The sequence below is a fragment of the Hyperolius riggenbachi genome, chromosome 8 (genome assembly GCF_040937935.1).
Source record: "Hyperolius riggenbachi isolate aHypRig1 chromosome 8, aHypRig1.pri, whole genome shotgun sequence".
Classification (NCBI taxonomy): Eukaryota; Metazoa; Chordata; class Amphibia; order Anura; family Hyperoliidae; genus Hyperolius; species Hyperolius riggenbachi.
In genome coordinates, this window is record NC_090653.1 from 100,396,790 (window position 1) to 100,415,291 (window position 18,502).

General features: G+C 42.4%; 1 protein-coding gene across 1 annotated transcript in view; it reads right to left on the reverse strand.

Annotated features, from left to right (window-relative positions):
• Positions 1 to 17,163, reverse strand: part of LOC137529044 (interleukin-13 receptor subunit alpha-1-like) — a 129,160-nt gene extending 111,997 nt beyond the window's left edge. The window contains exon 1 of the mRNA XM_068250934.1: positions 16,743 to 17,163. Within this exon, the coding sequence (XP_068107035.1) occupies positions 16,743 to 16,824 (82 nt within the window). The 5' untranslated portion in view covers positions 16,825 to 17,163. The remainder of the gene's footprint in view (positions 1 to 16,742) is intronic.
• Positions 17,164 to 18,502: the final 1,339 nt, after the last annotated feature.

Genomic DNA, 18,502 nt, shown 5'->3' on the forward strand with positions numbered 1-18,502 from the left:
CAGCAACTGTTCCTAATATATATTTGCTGTTCCTTATAACTACTTTGCATAGCTCAGTATCGTGACCAGCCACATGTCTCTTCTATAGCTTCTTATGCAACATGGCCCATAGAAACACTCATCTTTTCCTTCACCAAGAAATGATCAGTCATCTGGTATAGTTACGAAATCTGCCTGTATGTGATCATAATTTTGGTATATAGTATTGTTCATATATTTTATGGGGAGTACTGTAATACAACACAATAATGTATCATTGTTATGGAACTATTTAACAGTGAAACATTTTCTGCAGCAATTTAAATAGGTGCTAAGGTGAAAAAAAATAAAAAAATTAACATACACATTTACCTATATTATATAAATGTATATGTGGACCCGAAGCTATGTTTATTTTCCCAGTGACATAATGAGAGAAACATGTGCATGTACAGTGCAAAACATAATTATAACCAGGCTGTTTTATTTGTTATACTTTGCTGCCTGAAAGAGTTAATTTTGAGGCATGGAAGTGGCAGCTTTATCTTATCGGGAGTATAGTAAACATCACTGATAGGAAAATTAGAGCCATAAAAAGTTTGCTGGAAGAATACAGCTTCTGGGAGAGATAAAAACAAGGTTCATGTGTTTTCATTTAGGGACTAGGACACTTAATTGGCTGTCACTGAGCAGAGACAACAAAACATTCAATCTACTTTGTAAATGTTTAAATATAAAATCAAACCATAGAATATCTTAAAGGGTAAATACAATTGTTTATTTTTACCTCGGGTTCACTTTAACGGAAGAGATAGATGACCGTCACCATTACCGACTATTCCCACGTGAAACTTTATTTCTGGTCAGTGGCCAGGAAGGTTATTTTAAAATGGTCCTCCCCTGACAGGCCCAAATTGTCCGACTGGAGGTGGCTGGTTTTTGAGGTCATTTGAAAAAATTCTATATTCTCACCGTAAATGTCCCCTAAAGTTCAACAAGGTCTGGCAAAGCTGGCTGGATTTTCCAGAGATGCCGTAGGGAATTCAGACAGATGATACAAGGGTACCAATTCCTATTATTTTCTGTTACCTGAGCCTGTTGCTCAGTGGTTGTGTCTCCTTAGGTTTCATCTTCACTTATGAATAACTGTATGACTATTTCACATATCAATGATGCTCTGGCAAGATATAAGAGCTTTCTTTAATTCTTACTTCATACTTACTTCTTACTTCATCCTATGCCTATGCCAACGGGTACTTAGAATTATAAAACAAATGCTCCGGTTTTGCAGTGTATGTATATTTGCACAATTGTTGATAACAATAACAATAATATTTATATAGCGCTTTTCTCCCTGGGGACTCAAAGCGCTGTGACCCTGCGTTATGCAGTCTCAAAGGCTAGGGAAAAGAGGTGAGTTTTTAGCCTTTTTATAAAGCTGTCCAGAGAGGGAGCCTCTCGTACTGATTGTGGAAGTGAGTTCCATAGAGTATAGGCTGCGTAGGAAAAGGCCCGAGCACCAAATGTTAAGTGTATCCTGGGAATAATCAGCTTCATCTTGTTGGCAGAGCGGAGGGTGCGTGGAGGGGCATAAAGTTCCAATAGATTTGCTATGTATTTGGGTCCCATGTGGTGTAGAGCCTTGAATGTCAGCAGGCAGATCTTAAAATTGATTCTCCATTTTACTGGCAACCAGTGAAGCGTTTGCAGTACTGGGGTGATGTGTGAGCTGCGGGGGGCATTGGCTAGGAGTCTGGCTGCAGCATTCTGGACTAGCTGTAAGGGGCGCAGAACCTTTTCTGTAGATCCAATGAACATGGCGTCGCAGTAGTCTAGGCGGGAGGATACAAATGCATGAACCAGGGCAGGTAGGTCTTCAGCTTGGATAAGGTGTTTGATTTTCGCTATATTTCTTAGATGGAAGAAGGAAGACTTGACGACAGCTGATATCTGCTGTCTGAGTTTTAGATTTCCATCCAGGATCACCCCAAGGTTTCGCACAGAGTCTTTATACTGTACAGTATCTCCCCCAATTGCTAGTTTGAGGTGGTGCGCGTTTTGAACTTTATCCATCATGTGTGGACCACCACCACCAACACCTCTGTTTTGTCAGAGTTCAGCCTCAGCCAGCTGGTGTTCATCCAATTTTGTAAATCCACTAGACACGCATTTATGGATGCTGATGGGTCTTGGGTGCCAGGCTTGAAGGACAGATACAGTTGTGTGTCATCTGCATAACAATGGTATCCTAGGCCATAGTTCTGGATTATTTTGCCCAGTAGGAGCATGTAGACTGCAAAGAGTAATGGTGATAGTACAGAGCCCTGTGGAACTCCATAGGGAAGTGACACTGGATTAGAGTAGTGTGTGCCCAGACATACTTGCTGTGTCCTGCCAGATAGGAAGGTCTGAAACCAGCTAAGAACAGTACCCTTTAGGCCACAGTAATTCTGCAGTCGCTGGATTAGTATTTCATGATCCACAGTATCAAATGCTGCAGACAAGTCAAGAAGAATCAAAATTGAGCAATCACCCTTGTGCCTTGCAGTAAGTAGATCATTCATTACTCGGACTAATGCCGTTTCAGTGCTGTGCCTTTTCCTGAATCCTGACTGAAAAGTATCAAAGATGTTGTTATCTGTAAGCCTGGCTTCCAGCTGGTTGGCGACTACTTTCTCGATAACCTTTGATAGGAATGGTAAGTTCGCCACAGGACTGTAGTTGGTTACAGAATCAGGATCTACTGATGGTTTCTTCAAGAGGGGTTTTATGATCGCTTTCTTTAGTTCTTCTGGGAAAAGTCCACTTTGCAAGGAGCACAGAGTGATTTTGTGAAGTGCTGGCCTGATCAGCTCTGGGCACTGCATTAAGGATCCAGTTGGGCCAGGATCCAGGTCGCAGGTAGTGGGGCGGAGACTTTGAATGAGAATTCCAAAATCTTCTTCACTCAGAGTGTCAAAGACTTGCCATGGTGGTACGGTAGTAGGCAGATGCAAAGTCCAGTGGTCAATTGATGTTGGTGTAATGCTGACACGGATGGTAGACACCTTGTTTGTGAAGAAGGCAGAGAATTCTTCACACCTTTCCCTGGAGAATGTGGTTGGGGCTTTTAGGCAGGAAGGATTGCAGAGTGATTCCACTGTGTGAAAGAGTTGACCAGCTCTGTTGTTGGCTGTAGATATTTTGTGCGAGATAAAGTCTGATTTTTTCTTGGTTATTGCTTGTTGGTATTGTCTGAGGTGTTGAATTAGGCTAGATTTGTGCTCCTCAGACCCTGATTTACGCCACTGTCTTTCAAGTCTGCGCCCTTTCTTTTTTAGATCCATGATGGTTTTGTCAAACCAATTAGCTTTCTGCTTTTTGGTTGCTGATTTGGTGCGCCATGGGGCAATACTGTCAAGTGTTTCATATATCGTGTTGTTGTACTGGGTTACTAGAGTGTTTGGGTCCATTTGACTGTGGAGCAGATTTGTAAAATCCAGGTTGGCAGTTATTCTCTCCGGTGTTAATTTATTCAGGGGACGGATTTTGATTGTTTCTTTAGGGAGCTGCTTGATAGGGTGATGTTCAATAGTAAACTGTATTATGTGATGGTCTGACCACACCACTGGGGTTACTGTTATGTTACTAATGTCCATTCCAAGGTGGAACAGTAAGTCTAGCATATGCCCTCCTCTGTGGGTAGCAGATTTTAAAACTTGTGTGAAGCCTAGTCCACCCATGAGATTTATTAGTTCATTTGCATTTTGTGATTGAGTGTTATCAGCCCAGACGTTAAAGTCACCAAGGATGATCTATCTCGGATAAGACAGAGTTAGCATTGCCAGAAGTTCTGAGAATTCCTGTAGGAATGGGTCAGCATCTCCGGGGGGGGGGGGGGGGGACGATAAACCACTAAAATTTTGAAGCCTTTACCAGCTGAGATCTGGGCTCCTATACATTCAAAAGACTTTGTTGAGCCAACATTCAGGGCTCTGTGCTGCAGAGTTGTTTTGCCACTAATTGCTACACCCCCTCCTCTGCGGTCTCGTCTTCCTTCACTTAGGACTGAGTAATTGTATGGGATGGTTGCTTCCAATGTGGGGCCCGCATTGGCATCAATCCAGGTTTCAGTGATGCATGAAAAATCGCATGTCTGAATAAGGTCCGCAATAATGGCTGTCTTATTGTTTATAGAGCGGGCATTGCAGAGCAATGCGGTGACTGCATGGGGCTTAGCAATGGCGACTGGGTTCACTGCTGGGGTGTTACTGCATCTCTGACTAGGGTCATGGTAACTTCCCACAATTATCACTGCCCATACTTTGTATTTTCTACCTGCTGTTTTCAATAAAACAGATGTAATAAAATAAAAGTATATGTGGCACAGTGCTCTACTCAATGTTAACTATATGTTAGAAATCTTTCTGTGATTTTTAATCTTACCATCAAATCAATGGGCTACAATTCTTTGGACTTTGAGCTAAAACATATCCTCACAGGGGGATTCTCACTGCTGCTTTTTTCATATAGGCATAAAAGTTGTACCTGTGAAGGGGCAGTGGTACAGCCCAACTGCCTCCTCTGCTTTCAGAAGTAACCATACTCCATGTTTTACCTGTAAAAGTCCTGGCCACTGCATCTTATAATACTGGCAAGGACCTTTGAAGTATCCCATAAATTAAATGACAGTCAGCCTCCCACAGTATAAACAATTTCTGTACAGCGGTGAAACCTGAAGCTGACAGACTTGTGGGCAGTGATAATTGTGGGAAGTGATTTCTACACTCACATATTCTACCACTATTACACAAGGTACACTCCCCCTATCCCCCATACAAGCCCCGTCTGACGTTAGCTCACCTCACGTTACCTAGGTAACACCTACGTATATTTGCATAATGTGCGCATAAAGGACATCCCTTGTTATTTTGGTAATATGAGTTGCATTATTTGCTCAACATAGGTTAATTAAAATTGGTGTGCGCTACCTGCGATGGCAATATTACCACTATATTGTGAATGTGTCCCATGATGAGATAGGGGTTAATAAACCAGTGCTTAATTTGTAGATGAGATAGTTGGATAGCTTTGGCAAAAGCTAAAACACTTGTATCTGGCTGTCCAAACACTATTGATAACAGGATAGTGCTGAAAAGTACTGAAAGTACTTAAAATGTAATTATTTCTCTCCAGTTTGAGCTCAATGAACCAGATTTTTATGTCACACTAACGTCACATGGTTACTGTTTACACTTCACACATAACATCGCAACACTTAAACTGAATATAAGCACGTGAGATATGGTGTAATTAAATGTATTTTTACTTTTTGGCCTTACGATGGTGCTACTGAAACAGTGTTCTATTAATAGAAACACAGAAACATAGGGTTCTTTTTGACTGTGAGCTTGCATCTTGTTGCTGCAAGCTCTCGGAAGTCACCGGCACAGTGATCGAGGTGGGGAACAGCTGAATCTCATACCCCGATCACAGAAGGAGGGGACTGCAATGGTGGGGCAAACGCAAATGGAAATGGCGTGGTGATCGCGAATGCGGCAGTAAGTAAACAGTACACATATCTATGCCCCTGATCTGCACATTAATTATACAGGGGCCTAGTTATGCATATTAAAGATCCTGAAGTAGTTAAGCTATAAAAACAAAGCAGAAACAATGACCCTTTGAACTTTCCCACAGTAAAACCTTATCTCAAGCTGTCTCTCACTGTTTCTTGGCTGTTTAAGTGCTTCAGAAAACAGGACTGTATTCCACCCATTGGGTCAAATAGCTCAGAGAAGCTCTTTTGCAGAGATAACAAGTTTCTTAACTCTTCCTGTACTGGAAAATATGAGACTTTTTTCTTTGCTACTAATGTTCAATTTCTTAGCTGTACTACACATACAATTCTTTATGTCATACGTTTATTTTCACTTCAGGTATGCTTTAATTAAAAGCACATTTAAAACATCCAAAAAACATAGTTTATACAATATGTCCAAATCCAGAGTTCTCCGAAAGTAAATCATTTGTCTAAGTTTCAGCTTAAAAACAAAAATTCAACTTACAAACAATGTAAAAGTATGGGGTGTCCTGGTACCTTAAAAAAAGAACAGAGACAACGGGAGCCCAAATAGCACAATATGTAATGATCAATTCATATAAGATAATGGTAATTGAAATTACTCACACAGCTGGGTTGCATGAGGGGCAACCAACCACTTATAGCAGGTGGAGATTTTAAACCCGACTCCACCCGGGGTGTCCTACTGGACAGGAAGTAGTCGCCCTCTTGAAGAAAAAAATGCTTGTCTACACACTGGTAGTCTTAATGTGGGGCTAGGAAGTACCCCTCCAAGCTGGAAGGTTTGGGATAAATACAGCACAATGGGGAAAAGAGGCGCCCAGGGAAGTACAAAATTAGGTTAAAAACACTAAAATCGAAAAAGGGGGAGATGGCTTACCTCAGTAGCGACAGTCACACATGATAATAAGTCTTACTGTCATATGTGACTGTCGTTATTGAGGTAAGCCACCTCCCCCTTTTTGATTTTAGTGTTTTTAACCTAATTTTATACTCCCCTGGGTGCCTCTTTTCCCCATTGAACTTACAACAAACTCTCAGATCAGAACCTGTTGTAAGTAGGGGAACAACTGTATTTAGTTATAATGCATATAATGCAGTACTTTTCACTATAACATGATGTTATTTTATGCAGAAGAGATGTGTATTATCATATATTTCCCCTAGTGAGCAATCACAGATTTCATACTTAACTGGCAATAAAAATACATATATACATATATTCTGTGTTGTTTTTTCTTTTTTGTTTTGTTTTTTGAATAGCCACATGATGCATCACTGCTGAATATGCAAATATGCAAATTACACCTTGTTGTTCCTGGAAGCTAGCCACACCTCCAGAACAGCTGGAATGGCAAACTTTTAGTAAGAGGGCTGTTTGGTCCTTTGTAGCCCCTTACACACTCCAGTGAGTTCTGTTTCACCATGAGCTTGCTGGGTAGTCTGTAACTAAAAGCTACACAAGCCCTTTACTGACAGGCATAATAAGAAACAGGAGACAAAACTGATGTCTGGAAATGAGTTCAGACTTGAGTTATGTATCCCTCAGCTGACCTTTTTATGCAGACAGTGATCACTACTGTGATTAAAGGGAACCTAAACTGAGATGAAATGCATTTTTCCTTTTAAAATAATACCAGTTGCCTGGCTCTCCTGCTGATCCTGGGTCTCTAATGCTTACAGCCACAGCCCCTGAACAAGCATGCAGATCAGGTGCTCTGACTGAAATCAGACTGGATTAGCTGCATGCTTGTTTCAGGTCTGTGATTCAGCCACTATTACAGTCAAAGAGATCAGCAGGACTGCCAAGCAACTGGTATTGTTTAAAAGGAAACATCCATATCCCTCTCAGTTTAGGTTCCCTTTAAGCCTTGCAGCAAGTGCTCTTCTACTCCCTCTACTATGTGTGTGAGATCAGTGAGGCTGAGTAAGAATTATCATGCATGTATTTGCATAGAGGAAGTCACATAAAAGGTATCGGGTGGCTTGACAACTTAAAAAGGAAGCACAGAGACAATGGGAGCCCAAATAGAGCAATATGTTCTGAAGATAAGGAATAATGGATTAAAAGACAAATTATTACTTACACAGGTGGTTTGCATGAGAGGCAACTTATTACTTGAAGCAGGTGGAGATATATAACCCAACTCCACTCGGGGGGGTCCAATCTGGACAGAATGCCATCGCTCTCTTGATGAAAAAGACAATGGTCTTTACAATGGTGTGAACTATATGGGGCCAGGTGTACCCCTTCAACACAAAATGTGTGTGTGTGTGTGTGGGGGGGGGGGGGATATGAGGCACAATAGGGGGATAAGAGGCAACCAAAGATTAATAAAACCAAGTTAAAAAAAAAAACTTAAAAAGAAAAAAGGGAGGTAGCTTACATTAATAACAACAATCTCATAAGACAATCAAGTTTAATTAGCAAAGGCAACACGTTTCATGGGTCTGGCCCCACTTCATCAGGTCAATTACAGTGCCTAGGATCATCAGATACAGGGAGCTCAGTATTTCGGAATACCTCAACAGTGTAAACCAGCTATTAAAATCAGGCATGTCTAAAGATAAGATAAAATAAGGTAAAAACAAGGAGTATTTAACCTTATCATTAGACATGCCTGATTTTAATAGCGGGGTTACACTGTAGAGTTACTCCAGTGTGCCGTGCAACTGTGTGTGCCATTCAGCATGCCTATTCTTTCAGCCAATGTAACTGTGTTCTATATGTATGCGTGTGTGTGTGCGTACTGTATACATATATACTGTATATACTCCTATAAATATTTGTTGCATGTGTTTTGCTTTATACAGTTACATTATGCACACCAGAAAACATATGGTCATAATTATAGATTGTGCAGCATGCAGCACAGGTGTACATAGTTTCACTTCAGAAGACTATTGTACATGCATGTGTTTTGTTTTTGTTTTTTTGTGGTGAGATTCTTTCTCTTATATTCATCTTCTTCATGCTTTTTATATAAGTGACGGCCAGAACCCGAAGACGGCCACTTCTAGTTTTGACTGGCCAGAACCCAAAGTGGCCAGACTTTGGCTTCTGGCTGTAACATATACATATTTATATACATATTTCGCTACACCACAAGAAAATATTGGTACACCACTGCTGCTGTCTCTTATCCCAGCATGCACTTATACACATGGGCACCTATACATTTATGTGCATACGCATATATACCCATACTATATGTATATTTTTTATATAATTTTACTGTATTATTATGACTATTATCTTTGTTGCTATTACTATTTTTAGTACCATTAATTATAATTATATGGTATTTGCAACCGAATACTAGCTCACTGTATCTGATGATTCTAGGCACTGGGATTGGCCTGAGGAAGTGGGCTCAGGCCCACGAAATGCGTTGCCTGCGCTAATAAAACTTTATTGTCTTATAAGACTATCGTTATTGATGTAAGCCACCTCCCCCTGTGTTTTTAACTTAGTTTTATTCATCTCTGGGTGCCTCTTATCCCCTATTGATAGTTATATGTGCCTACTCTCTGCAGCTTTAACCACTTGAGGACCCACCCTTTACCCCCCCTTAACGACCAGCGCTGTTGTAGCTGATCTGTGCTTGGTGGGCTCTGCAGCCCCCAGCACAGATCAGCGTGCAGGCAGAGCGACCAGATCGCCCCCCTTTTTTCCCCACTAGGGGGATGATGTGCTGGGGGGGTCTGATCGCTCCTGCCTGCGGGTGTTGCGGGGGGGGGGGGCACCTCAAAGCCCCCCTCCGCGGCGAAATCCTCCCACTCCCTCTCCTACCTGGCCCCCCCTGGAGATCCGGGCTGCACAGGACGCTATGACGCCGTACAAATGTAAACAAAGCGGATTATTTCCGCTTGTGTTTACATTTAGCCTGCGAGCCGCCATCGGCGGCCCGCAGGCTATTCACGGAGCCCCCCGCCGTGAATTGACAGGAAGCAGCCGCTCGCACGAGCGGCTGCTTCCTGATTAATCAGCCTGCAGCTGGCGACGCAGAACTGCGTCGCTGGTCCTGCAGCTGCCACTTTGCCGACGCGCGTTATGAGTGCGCGGTCGGCAAGTGGTTAAATTATGTTTAAACTGCTGTATCATTTTATTGTTCCCTGAATGTATAGGACACTGGATCCCAGCCAGTGTGTTGTGACACTTTGGTGTGTTGCAGCAGCACTGGTTATGTGTCCACTTCCTGACACTTTCATCTCCTTTGTTCCTTTCCTGGATCTCTCATCCCCATGTGGTGTCCATAGATTATGGCTACATCCCGCTGCTTTTCTGTCTCATGATGTTCTTCACCACCAGGCAGTCAATAGCTGAGGGTGCAAAGAGCCCATGTACAAACTAATTGTACATGGCTCAGAAGAGTAGAAGCACAGGAGGCAGCAGCTGTAAGGCTACTTTCCCACCAAGACGTTGCATTTTAGGGGACGTTAAGGTCGCATAACGTGCCCCTAACGCAACGCATGGTGGTGTTGAAGTTGGACGTCAGATTGAGCTGCGTTATGCAGCTCTCAAAGCAGCCGCTCCAGGTTAGTGATAGAAAGTCTGGGTCTTTTTAAGGATTGGGATCATTTGAAGCAGATCATTGAAAAGATTCGGATCTTTGAACCGAATCATTTGAATCATTTTACTAGGGAAGCAGACTGGATGAAATGATTAACAGGGCAGGACTTTCCCTGCACTGTACATTCTGTATGTTCCTGTTTCTTCCAGACAGACATCCACTGTGAACCGAATCTTTCATTGTGATGATCCGGATGATTCGACTCACAAAAAAGATCCGGATCAAATGAACCGGACAACACTACAATCCCACCACAGTCTCACTGTGCAGTGAATATTAATTAGCCATGTGGCTGGCTGCAGAGGAGGAGGGGAGACCTCCTCCTCCAACATTACTGAGCATGTGCAAACAGTCTAACGTGGCTTAGCCTACTATAATGTACAGCATGCAGCACTTTCCCAGAACGTGTGGCGTTACGATGTAACGCAACGTGGGCACTGTGAACAGCCCATTGATTTATCATTGCTGTGAGTTAGGCTGCGTTACTGGCTGCTGTAATGTGGGACTTTAACGTCCCACTGTGAAACCAGCCTAAAGCCGCATCTACACGAGTAGATGCGGCCGCGATGCTCCTTATCAATCGAGCCGCTGATGCAGCTCGATTGATAAGATCCGACAGGACAGATCTCCGCACCGCCGATTCCCTGCTCGCTCCCACGAGGGGACAATGGCAGGGAATCGAGCGGAAAATAAGCGGCGCCGGCGGGGACGAGCGGGCACAAGCGGGGAATCGAATGCGGCGCATGCGCGGCGAGCGAGGGCGAGGTGGGCACGTGGAATCGCTAATCGAGCCGCCGGATCGCAGCCTCATCTACCCGTGCAGATGAGGCTTAAGGCTTGAACAAGACAGTAGATAAAGATGCGTCTATCAAAAAAGGGCGCCTGGAAAAAATGGCGCGGGGTGTAGCCGAAATTGTACGTTTGAATGCAAAACCATATTTTCGTTTAACATGTTATAAACGATAATTTAGTGCTAAATAGGTTAAATAAACGGAAATGAAATGGCAAAATACCGTCTATAACAGTAAACGAATTCTGAAATAAAACGTCAAATAGCGTCTATAGAAAAAAAACGCTATTTACACTTGTATTAAGCATAGTATTAGAATGGTAGGTTTTACAGGTATTGTACTACAATTATACCTAACTTTAGGGTCACAGATATATCTCCTTATCCCTGTAAATACACATAATTTAATAAATTGTATATATGACATATATTGTACTATAACTATACCTAACCTTACTCTCACACAGAGCCCTCCCTGTACCTATCCCTAACCCCTAGACCCCCCTGGTGGTGCCTAAACCTAAGACTCCCCTGGTGGTGCCTAAACCTAAGACCCCCCTGTTGGTGCCTAAAACTAACCACCCCCCTGGTGGTGCCTAAACCTAACCACCTCCCTGGTGGTGTATATTGCACTGTAAGTATACCTAACCCTCCCTGTACCTATCCCTAACCCCTAGACCCCCCTGTTGGTGCCTAAACCTAAGACCCCCCTGGTGGTGCCTAAACCGAAGACCCCCCCTGGTGGTGCCCAAACCTAAGACCTCCCTGTTGGTGCCTAAACCTAAGACCCCCCTGCTGGTGCCTAAACCTAAGACCCCCCTGGTGGTGCCTAAACCTAAGACCCCCCTGGTGGTGCCTAAACCTAAGACCCCCCTGTTGGTGCCTAAACCTAAGACCCCCCTGTTGGTGCCTAACCCTAAGACCCCCCTGGTGGTGCCTAAACCTAAGACCCCCCTGGTGGTGCCTAAACCTAAGACCCCTCTGGTGGTGCCTAAAACTAACCACCTCCCTGGTGGTGTATATTGCACTGTAACTATACCTAACCCTCCCTGTATCTATCCCTAACCCCTAGACCCCCTAGTAATCCCTAAACCTAACCATCCCCACTGCACAAACACGCTAAACACATATAAACAATAATATATTTAATCCTTAAATACTTCACTCCAAATAACATGAATAAAATAATTTATATATTTGTCATGGAATAGGTAGCCTTAAAATCACGGATACATTAATAATATTAGAAGTAGAAAAAGGTATATATAATATATATATACACATACAATACAATAGATAACCTTACAATCACTTATGCATTAGAAATCTTAAAATAACAGTAATATTTAAAGCGATATTTTAGTAACTATAATCAACGCATTATAAGTGTAAAAACAAAGTTAATACCAAAAGCGATGTATTTCTAATACAATCAGGTTGAGAAACGTTATTTAAGCATTATACATATGAAAACGAATTTTAAATGCTAAAAGAAGTGTAAACAAAATTTTAGTTGTAATAGGTTTGTAAGCGTAATTTTAAAACGAAAAAACTAGTTAAAACTCATATAAGCGAAATTTACAAACGAAAAAATAAGTATAATACAAAGTCAAAACGAACTTGTAAACGATATTTGTTATAAACTTTATCCTGTAAACGGAGCCTTTTGTTAACACGATCCCTGTAAAACGCTATTTCTCGGGCGCCCTTTTTTCCTGTCGGGCGCCGAATAGCCGATATATGGCATTGCAGTCTATGGCGGCGCCCTTTTTGTCCACTATCCCTGTGCGCCCTTTTTTGCTAGCCCGGATAAAGATATCTGGGTTGTTGTCTCGGGGTCCCTTGCTGGGGTTCTGTCACCAGTGTTCTGTCTCTGGGGTCTGTCACTGAGCATCTGTTTCTGAGGGCTGTAACTAGTGGTCTCATTTCGATCTGTCGGTAGGTGTTTGTCATCTGGCTCCGGGGTCTGTTACTGGGGGTTTGTCCCAGAGGTCATTGGGTATGATAATAATGTTAACATTTGTATAGTGCTTTATTCCTGTTGGACTCAAAGCGCTTGAGAGCTGCAGCCACTAAGGATGTGCTCAGTAGCCCACTCTGCAATGTTGACCAGTCTTGGCCAAATACTCCTTACTGAACAGGTACTGACTACAGCCAGGATTCAATGTCAGAGGCGGTGCCCTTAAAGCACACCTGAAATGAAAGGGATACAGTATGTAGGCACTCCCATTCACTTTTATTAAAATTGTGGTAAAATCAGCGCAATCGCGTATGCGAAAAATCACAATTTTTACCACGATTTGAATAAAAGTGAATGGGAGCGATTTTTAAAGAGCGCTCAGAAAGCGCTAATCAATCACAATCGCTCAGCAAAGCGCTTATAGTGTGGCTGAGCACTTATTGTTACTGTCTGATTCAGAGTCAGACACCACTGCAGCCAAAGAGATTAGCAGGGGGTCAGGCAACTTGTACTGTTTAAAGGGAACCTTAACTGAACGGGGGGTAAAGAGTTTCAATTACCTGGGGCTATTACCAGCCCCCTGCAGCAGTCCTGTGCCCTCGGAGCCGCTCTGGAATCCTCCGGTACCCCGCTGTCACTTAGTTTCGATTTTGACGACTCACCAGTCGGCCGGCCGCCATGCGTATTATTGGACACATTCCCTAGTGCAATTAGCGCTGTTGCGGACCGCAACGCATACAAAAATACGCGTTGCCGCATATCTACGCGTGTGGAATGAGGCAACGCGTATTTTTGTATGCGTTGCGGTCCGCAACAGCGCTAATTGCAGTAGGGAATGTGTCCAATAATACGCATGGCGGCCGGCCGACTGGTGAGTCGTCAAAAACGAAACTAAGTGACAGCGGGGGACCGGAGGATTCCAGAGCGGCTCCGAGGGCACAGGACTGCTGCAGGGGGCTGGTAATAGCCCAGGTTAAGTGAAACTCTTTACCCCCCATTCAGTTAAGGTTCCCTTTAACTATAACAAAATTTGACTGTATATACACATGGTGAAAAACATTATTACTAATGCCTAGTACACACCATACAATTTCCTGTTAGATTTTTCTGTTAGATTATTTTCTGTAAAGACTGGTCATTATCTCTGGTGCATTGTCTTCTGGTTATCTCCTGCTAAGTAGAACAATGCTTAATTGCTAGGCAGATAGATGGTTAGATCTATCTGGCAGGTAAAGGCCCATACACACGTTGGATTTTTCCGAACGATGGGTCGTTTGAACGTCCCGTCGTTCAGTCGTCCGCACGCCAAATTGGGCGTGTGTACAGTCCATCCGACTTGTGTATGGGCCTTAAATCTAATGCTGGGTACACACTATGAGATTTTCTGGCAGATTTCCTGTCAAATCGATTATTTCCAACATATCCGATTTGCTTTACGATCGATTTCCGAGCATTTTCCGATCAATTTCCTATTAAAGTGCACGGAAATGGATCGGAAAGCAAATCGGACATGTTGGAAATAACCGATCTGACAGTAAATCGGCCAGAAAATCTCATAGTGTGTACCCAGCATATCAGAAAATCGAACAGAAAATTGTATGGTGTGTACCTATCTCCCAACCATTTTCAAGTCATAAAACACCACTATGACATTTCAACACTTTTTGACACACCACAACAGCATAGCAGCATATGTTTCAAGTAACAACCGTAATATTATCACAATAAAAAGCAATAAATGTGTGCATGCTTCCTGGCAAGATAACACATCTCTCAGTGACTGGTTTCCTATTTCCAATAACAGATTTCAGAGTGACGGACAGGCCCTAGACACAGATCCCTAGTTAAAAAAACAACTCAGTAACAGATGCCCAATCACAAACATCTTTGTGATAGACCCACCACGACAGAATCTTTTTGACAAATCCTCAGGAACAGACCTCTGTGACAGGCCACACGCCACAGATGCCACAGTGACATACCACTCTGATAGACCTCCAATAACAGACCCCTTTAGTAATAAATGATAGTAGAGGCTGACAAGTGTTAAAGTGGACCTAAACTCTTGCACAGGACAGAAGGAAAACAGAGAAATGCACCCTGTATGTATTTAGAGAATTTAACTCGTCCATTTCCCCTTCATCTATGACTAATCATAACTGTAATTTGATCTCTCAGCTGCATCGGCTCAGGAATTTCCTCTGCTATAGCAGAGCAGCTAATTTGTAAACACAGGATGTTAACAATATGTCTACTTCTATGAAATCAGGAAGTAGACACACTGCATATTTATTGCTGGATTTGCATCAGCTGTAACAAAGAAATGTTTTTGCATTAAAGGTTATTATGCTGCTGCTTATCTTTTAGAGCAGAGAGGAAGTTTTGAGTTCAGGTTCACTTTACAGGGAATTTCCGAGCTGCATAAAAAAAGGACATCTACTTACCCGGGGCTTCCTCCAGCCCCTAGCAACCACTATGTCCCTCGCCACAGCTCCGCTCTCAGTTTCTGGCTCCCGGTCTCTGACGGTGCAGAGGCTGACCTCGCCAGGTTGTCCTCTACTGCGCCTGCGTGAGCGTGCTGTCAATCAGTCGCACGTGGTGTGGAGCGTACTGCGCAGTAGTCCTGCGCCTGCGCAGTACTCTCCATGCCACGTTCGAATGATTGACAGCAGCACTAGCACTGGCGCAGTAGAGGATGGCCTGGCGAGGACGGCTTCTGCACCGTCGGGGACCCGGAGCAATCGACTGAGAGTGGAGCTGCGGAGAGGAACATAGTGGTTGCTAGGGGCTGGAGGAAGCCCCGGGTAAGTAGACGTCTTTTTTTTTATGCAGCTCGGACATTCCCTTTAGGTCAGTAAAGTAAAGTCAGTCCCCATATCCCGACCATGCGCCTGTACAACAAATTACGATATAGTAAACTCCCAATACAGTATATGTAAGAAAGGAGAACCAAGAGCCCGATATAGTGTAGTAAGGAATGGCAATAGGGTATATGGAACAAGTATAGATTTATACTCACAAACCACGGTTACCTCCAGGCAACCACTGTATAAGCAGGTGAGGAGATTAACCTGTCCCCACTTAGGAATAAGAAGTCGCTCTCTGTAGATAGGAAAAAAGGGGTATCCCCCTCCACCAGGGGTGGATATTAATGATAACGTAATGTAGAACAGAGGCGCCAAAAGGATAAAAACAGTGTATTCAACACAAAAACTGGGTATTCAAGACAAGTAAAATTTATTGGTACACTCCAGGGGTTTCGCTGGAGTGTACCAATAAATGTTACTTGTCTTGAATACACAGCTTTTGTGTCTGCTTGCAGGAGGTAAGTCCACCACTGCCTCCTAAGCACTTTTAAACTTTTTAACAACTGTTTTTATCATTTTGGCGCCTCTGTTCTACATTACGTACCCGATACAGTATAGTAATCTACTTGACCAGGTCCCTTAAAGTGTAAAGTAAACCTGATACAGGCACACTGAAAGATTCTATACTTACCCGGGATTCCTCCAGCCCCATGAGCACTGATGCTTCCCTCGCCGTCCTCCCGGGTGCCTCCGTTCACCTGATATCGGCCCCACACGTGTCAACAGGAGCAACTGAGCCAGATTACTGGGACTGATACCAGGCAAACAGAGGCACTCGGGAGGACGGCGAGGGACACATCAGTGCTCATGGGGCTAGAGGAAACCCCGGGCAAGTATAAAATCTTTTAGTGAGCTCATATCAGGTACACTTTAAAGGAATTCTATTGTACATCTCTGTCCATGCCATCAAAAATTATTTCTTTCCTAATTTAGCTCATATCAGGAAGGCTGTATGACATATCACCAAAAGATTCTAATTTAATGTTGTATGAAAGTCAGTAGTACTTACAGTTCTCAGTAGTATTAGATGCCGTAAGATAATGCGCTGATAGAATCAGTCCTAGAAGGCTGACAAGGTGACATGTTTCCATTTCTTGGTTAAATTCAGATAGCTAGAGGCATAATCCCATCTAACACTCCATCTGCCTGCCTTTACCGTAACTGAGATTTTCTGCTCAGAAAAACTGAGCAAACTTTCATTTTCCAGGAAAAGGACACTTCCTTCTTCACTGTATCCACCCCTCTCCCTCCCACATGTGTGGAAGATAATCTGGTACAGAAAGAACTCAGCTAAAGCAGAGTGATCTGTGAAAACCGCAAAGCTAGTAAAGAAAAATCTGCTCTCCTTCAGTTCTCTTCTGATCAAAAGTGATGGTGCAAACAGTGTGAAGACCGAGTGCTAAACACACAGCCTGTACAGAGTTGTGAAAACCACAGCTCTAATTGTGGAAATACCCACACAGAATCACTTCCTGTGTTCCACCCTCAGTGCAGAGATCTCTTCTGCACTGAATTATAAATGTTTTCCACTTCTTGGCCTCTTGAACTACAGTATCTTTTATCCTAGAGAGGCAAAAAACACCCAAAAAGTTTATGAGATTAATATGAATACTGAGCATGAGAGGGAAAACCCCTGAACAGTCATGCATAATAACAATAACAACTGATACATAAAAACACAACAGTTAAACGTGGAAAGAAATGTCCATGGTACTTTTTTTTTTAAGATATCTTTCAATTAATACTTTATTTGTAAGTATAAACCAATCAGAAAAATTCAAACCGCAGACATAAACCAAACTTTGAGTTTATTTGACCACAGACTAATCAAACAAACCAATAAACTGCCAGGAGACCACATTATATATATATATATATATATATATATATATATATATATATATATATATATATATATATATATATAGATAGATATATATATATATATAGATATAGAGATATAGATATAGAGATATAGATATATATAGATATAGATATATATAGATATATATAGATATAGATATATATAGATATAGATATATATAGATATATATAGATATAGATATAGATATATATATAGATATATATATAGATATATATATATATATATATATATATTTGTATGTGTGTGTGTGTGTAAGTGCCGCGATCACTCGAAAACATCTTGATCGATTTAAACGAAACTTGGTATACAGATCCCTTACTACTTGGGATGATATATTCTGGGGGTCTCGCGGCCCCCTGCACACTTGGGCGGAGCTACAAACAGCTAATCAGATTTCACCCACCCATGTCAATGGAAAAAATGTAAAAGGCTGCCATTCACAGTAATCAAGCCAGAGTCCCCACACTTGGTACAGTTGGTCACTTAGTGACCAAGGTTACAAATCCAGGAAAAGTGGGTGGAGCATAAAACAGCCAGTCAAATTTCAGCCATTCATTTTTAATATGAAAATGTAAACTACAGCCATTCTTAGACTGTTAATCGCAGGGTTCTCAAACTTGGCACACTTGGCCACTGAGTAAATGAGATTAAGATTCAGGAAAGTGGGTGGAGCCTACAACAGCCAATCAAAATTTACCTATTGATTTTTATGGGGCATATTTGCATTGCTACCATTCTTACACTCTTAATGGCAAATGCCTCAAATCTGGTACAGTCAGTCACTGGGAGACTGGGGTTTAAATTCTGAAAAGGGGACTACAAACAGCCAAACAGATTTGTTTAATTGCAACGGAAAAATGCAGCATATTAATGCCAAGGACCCC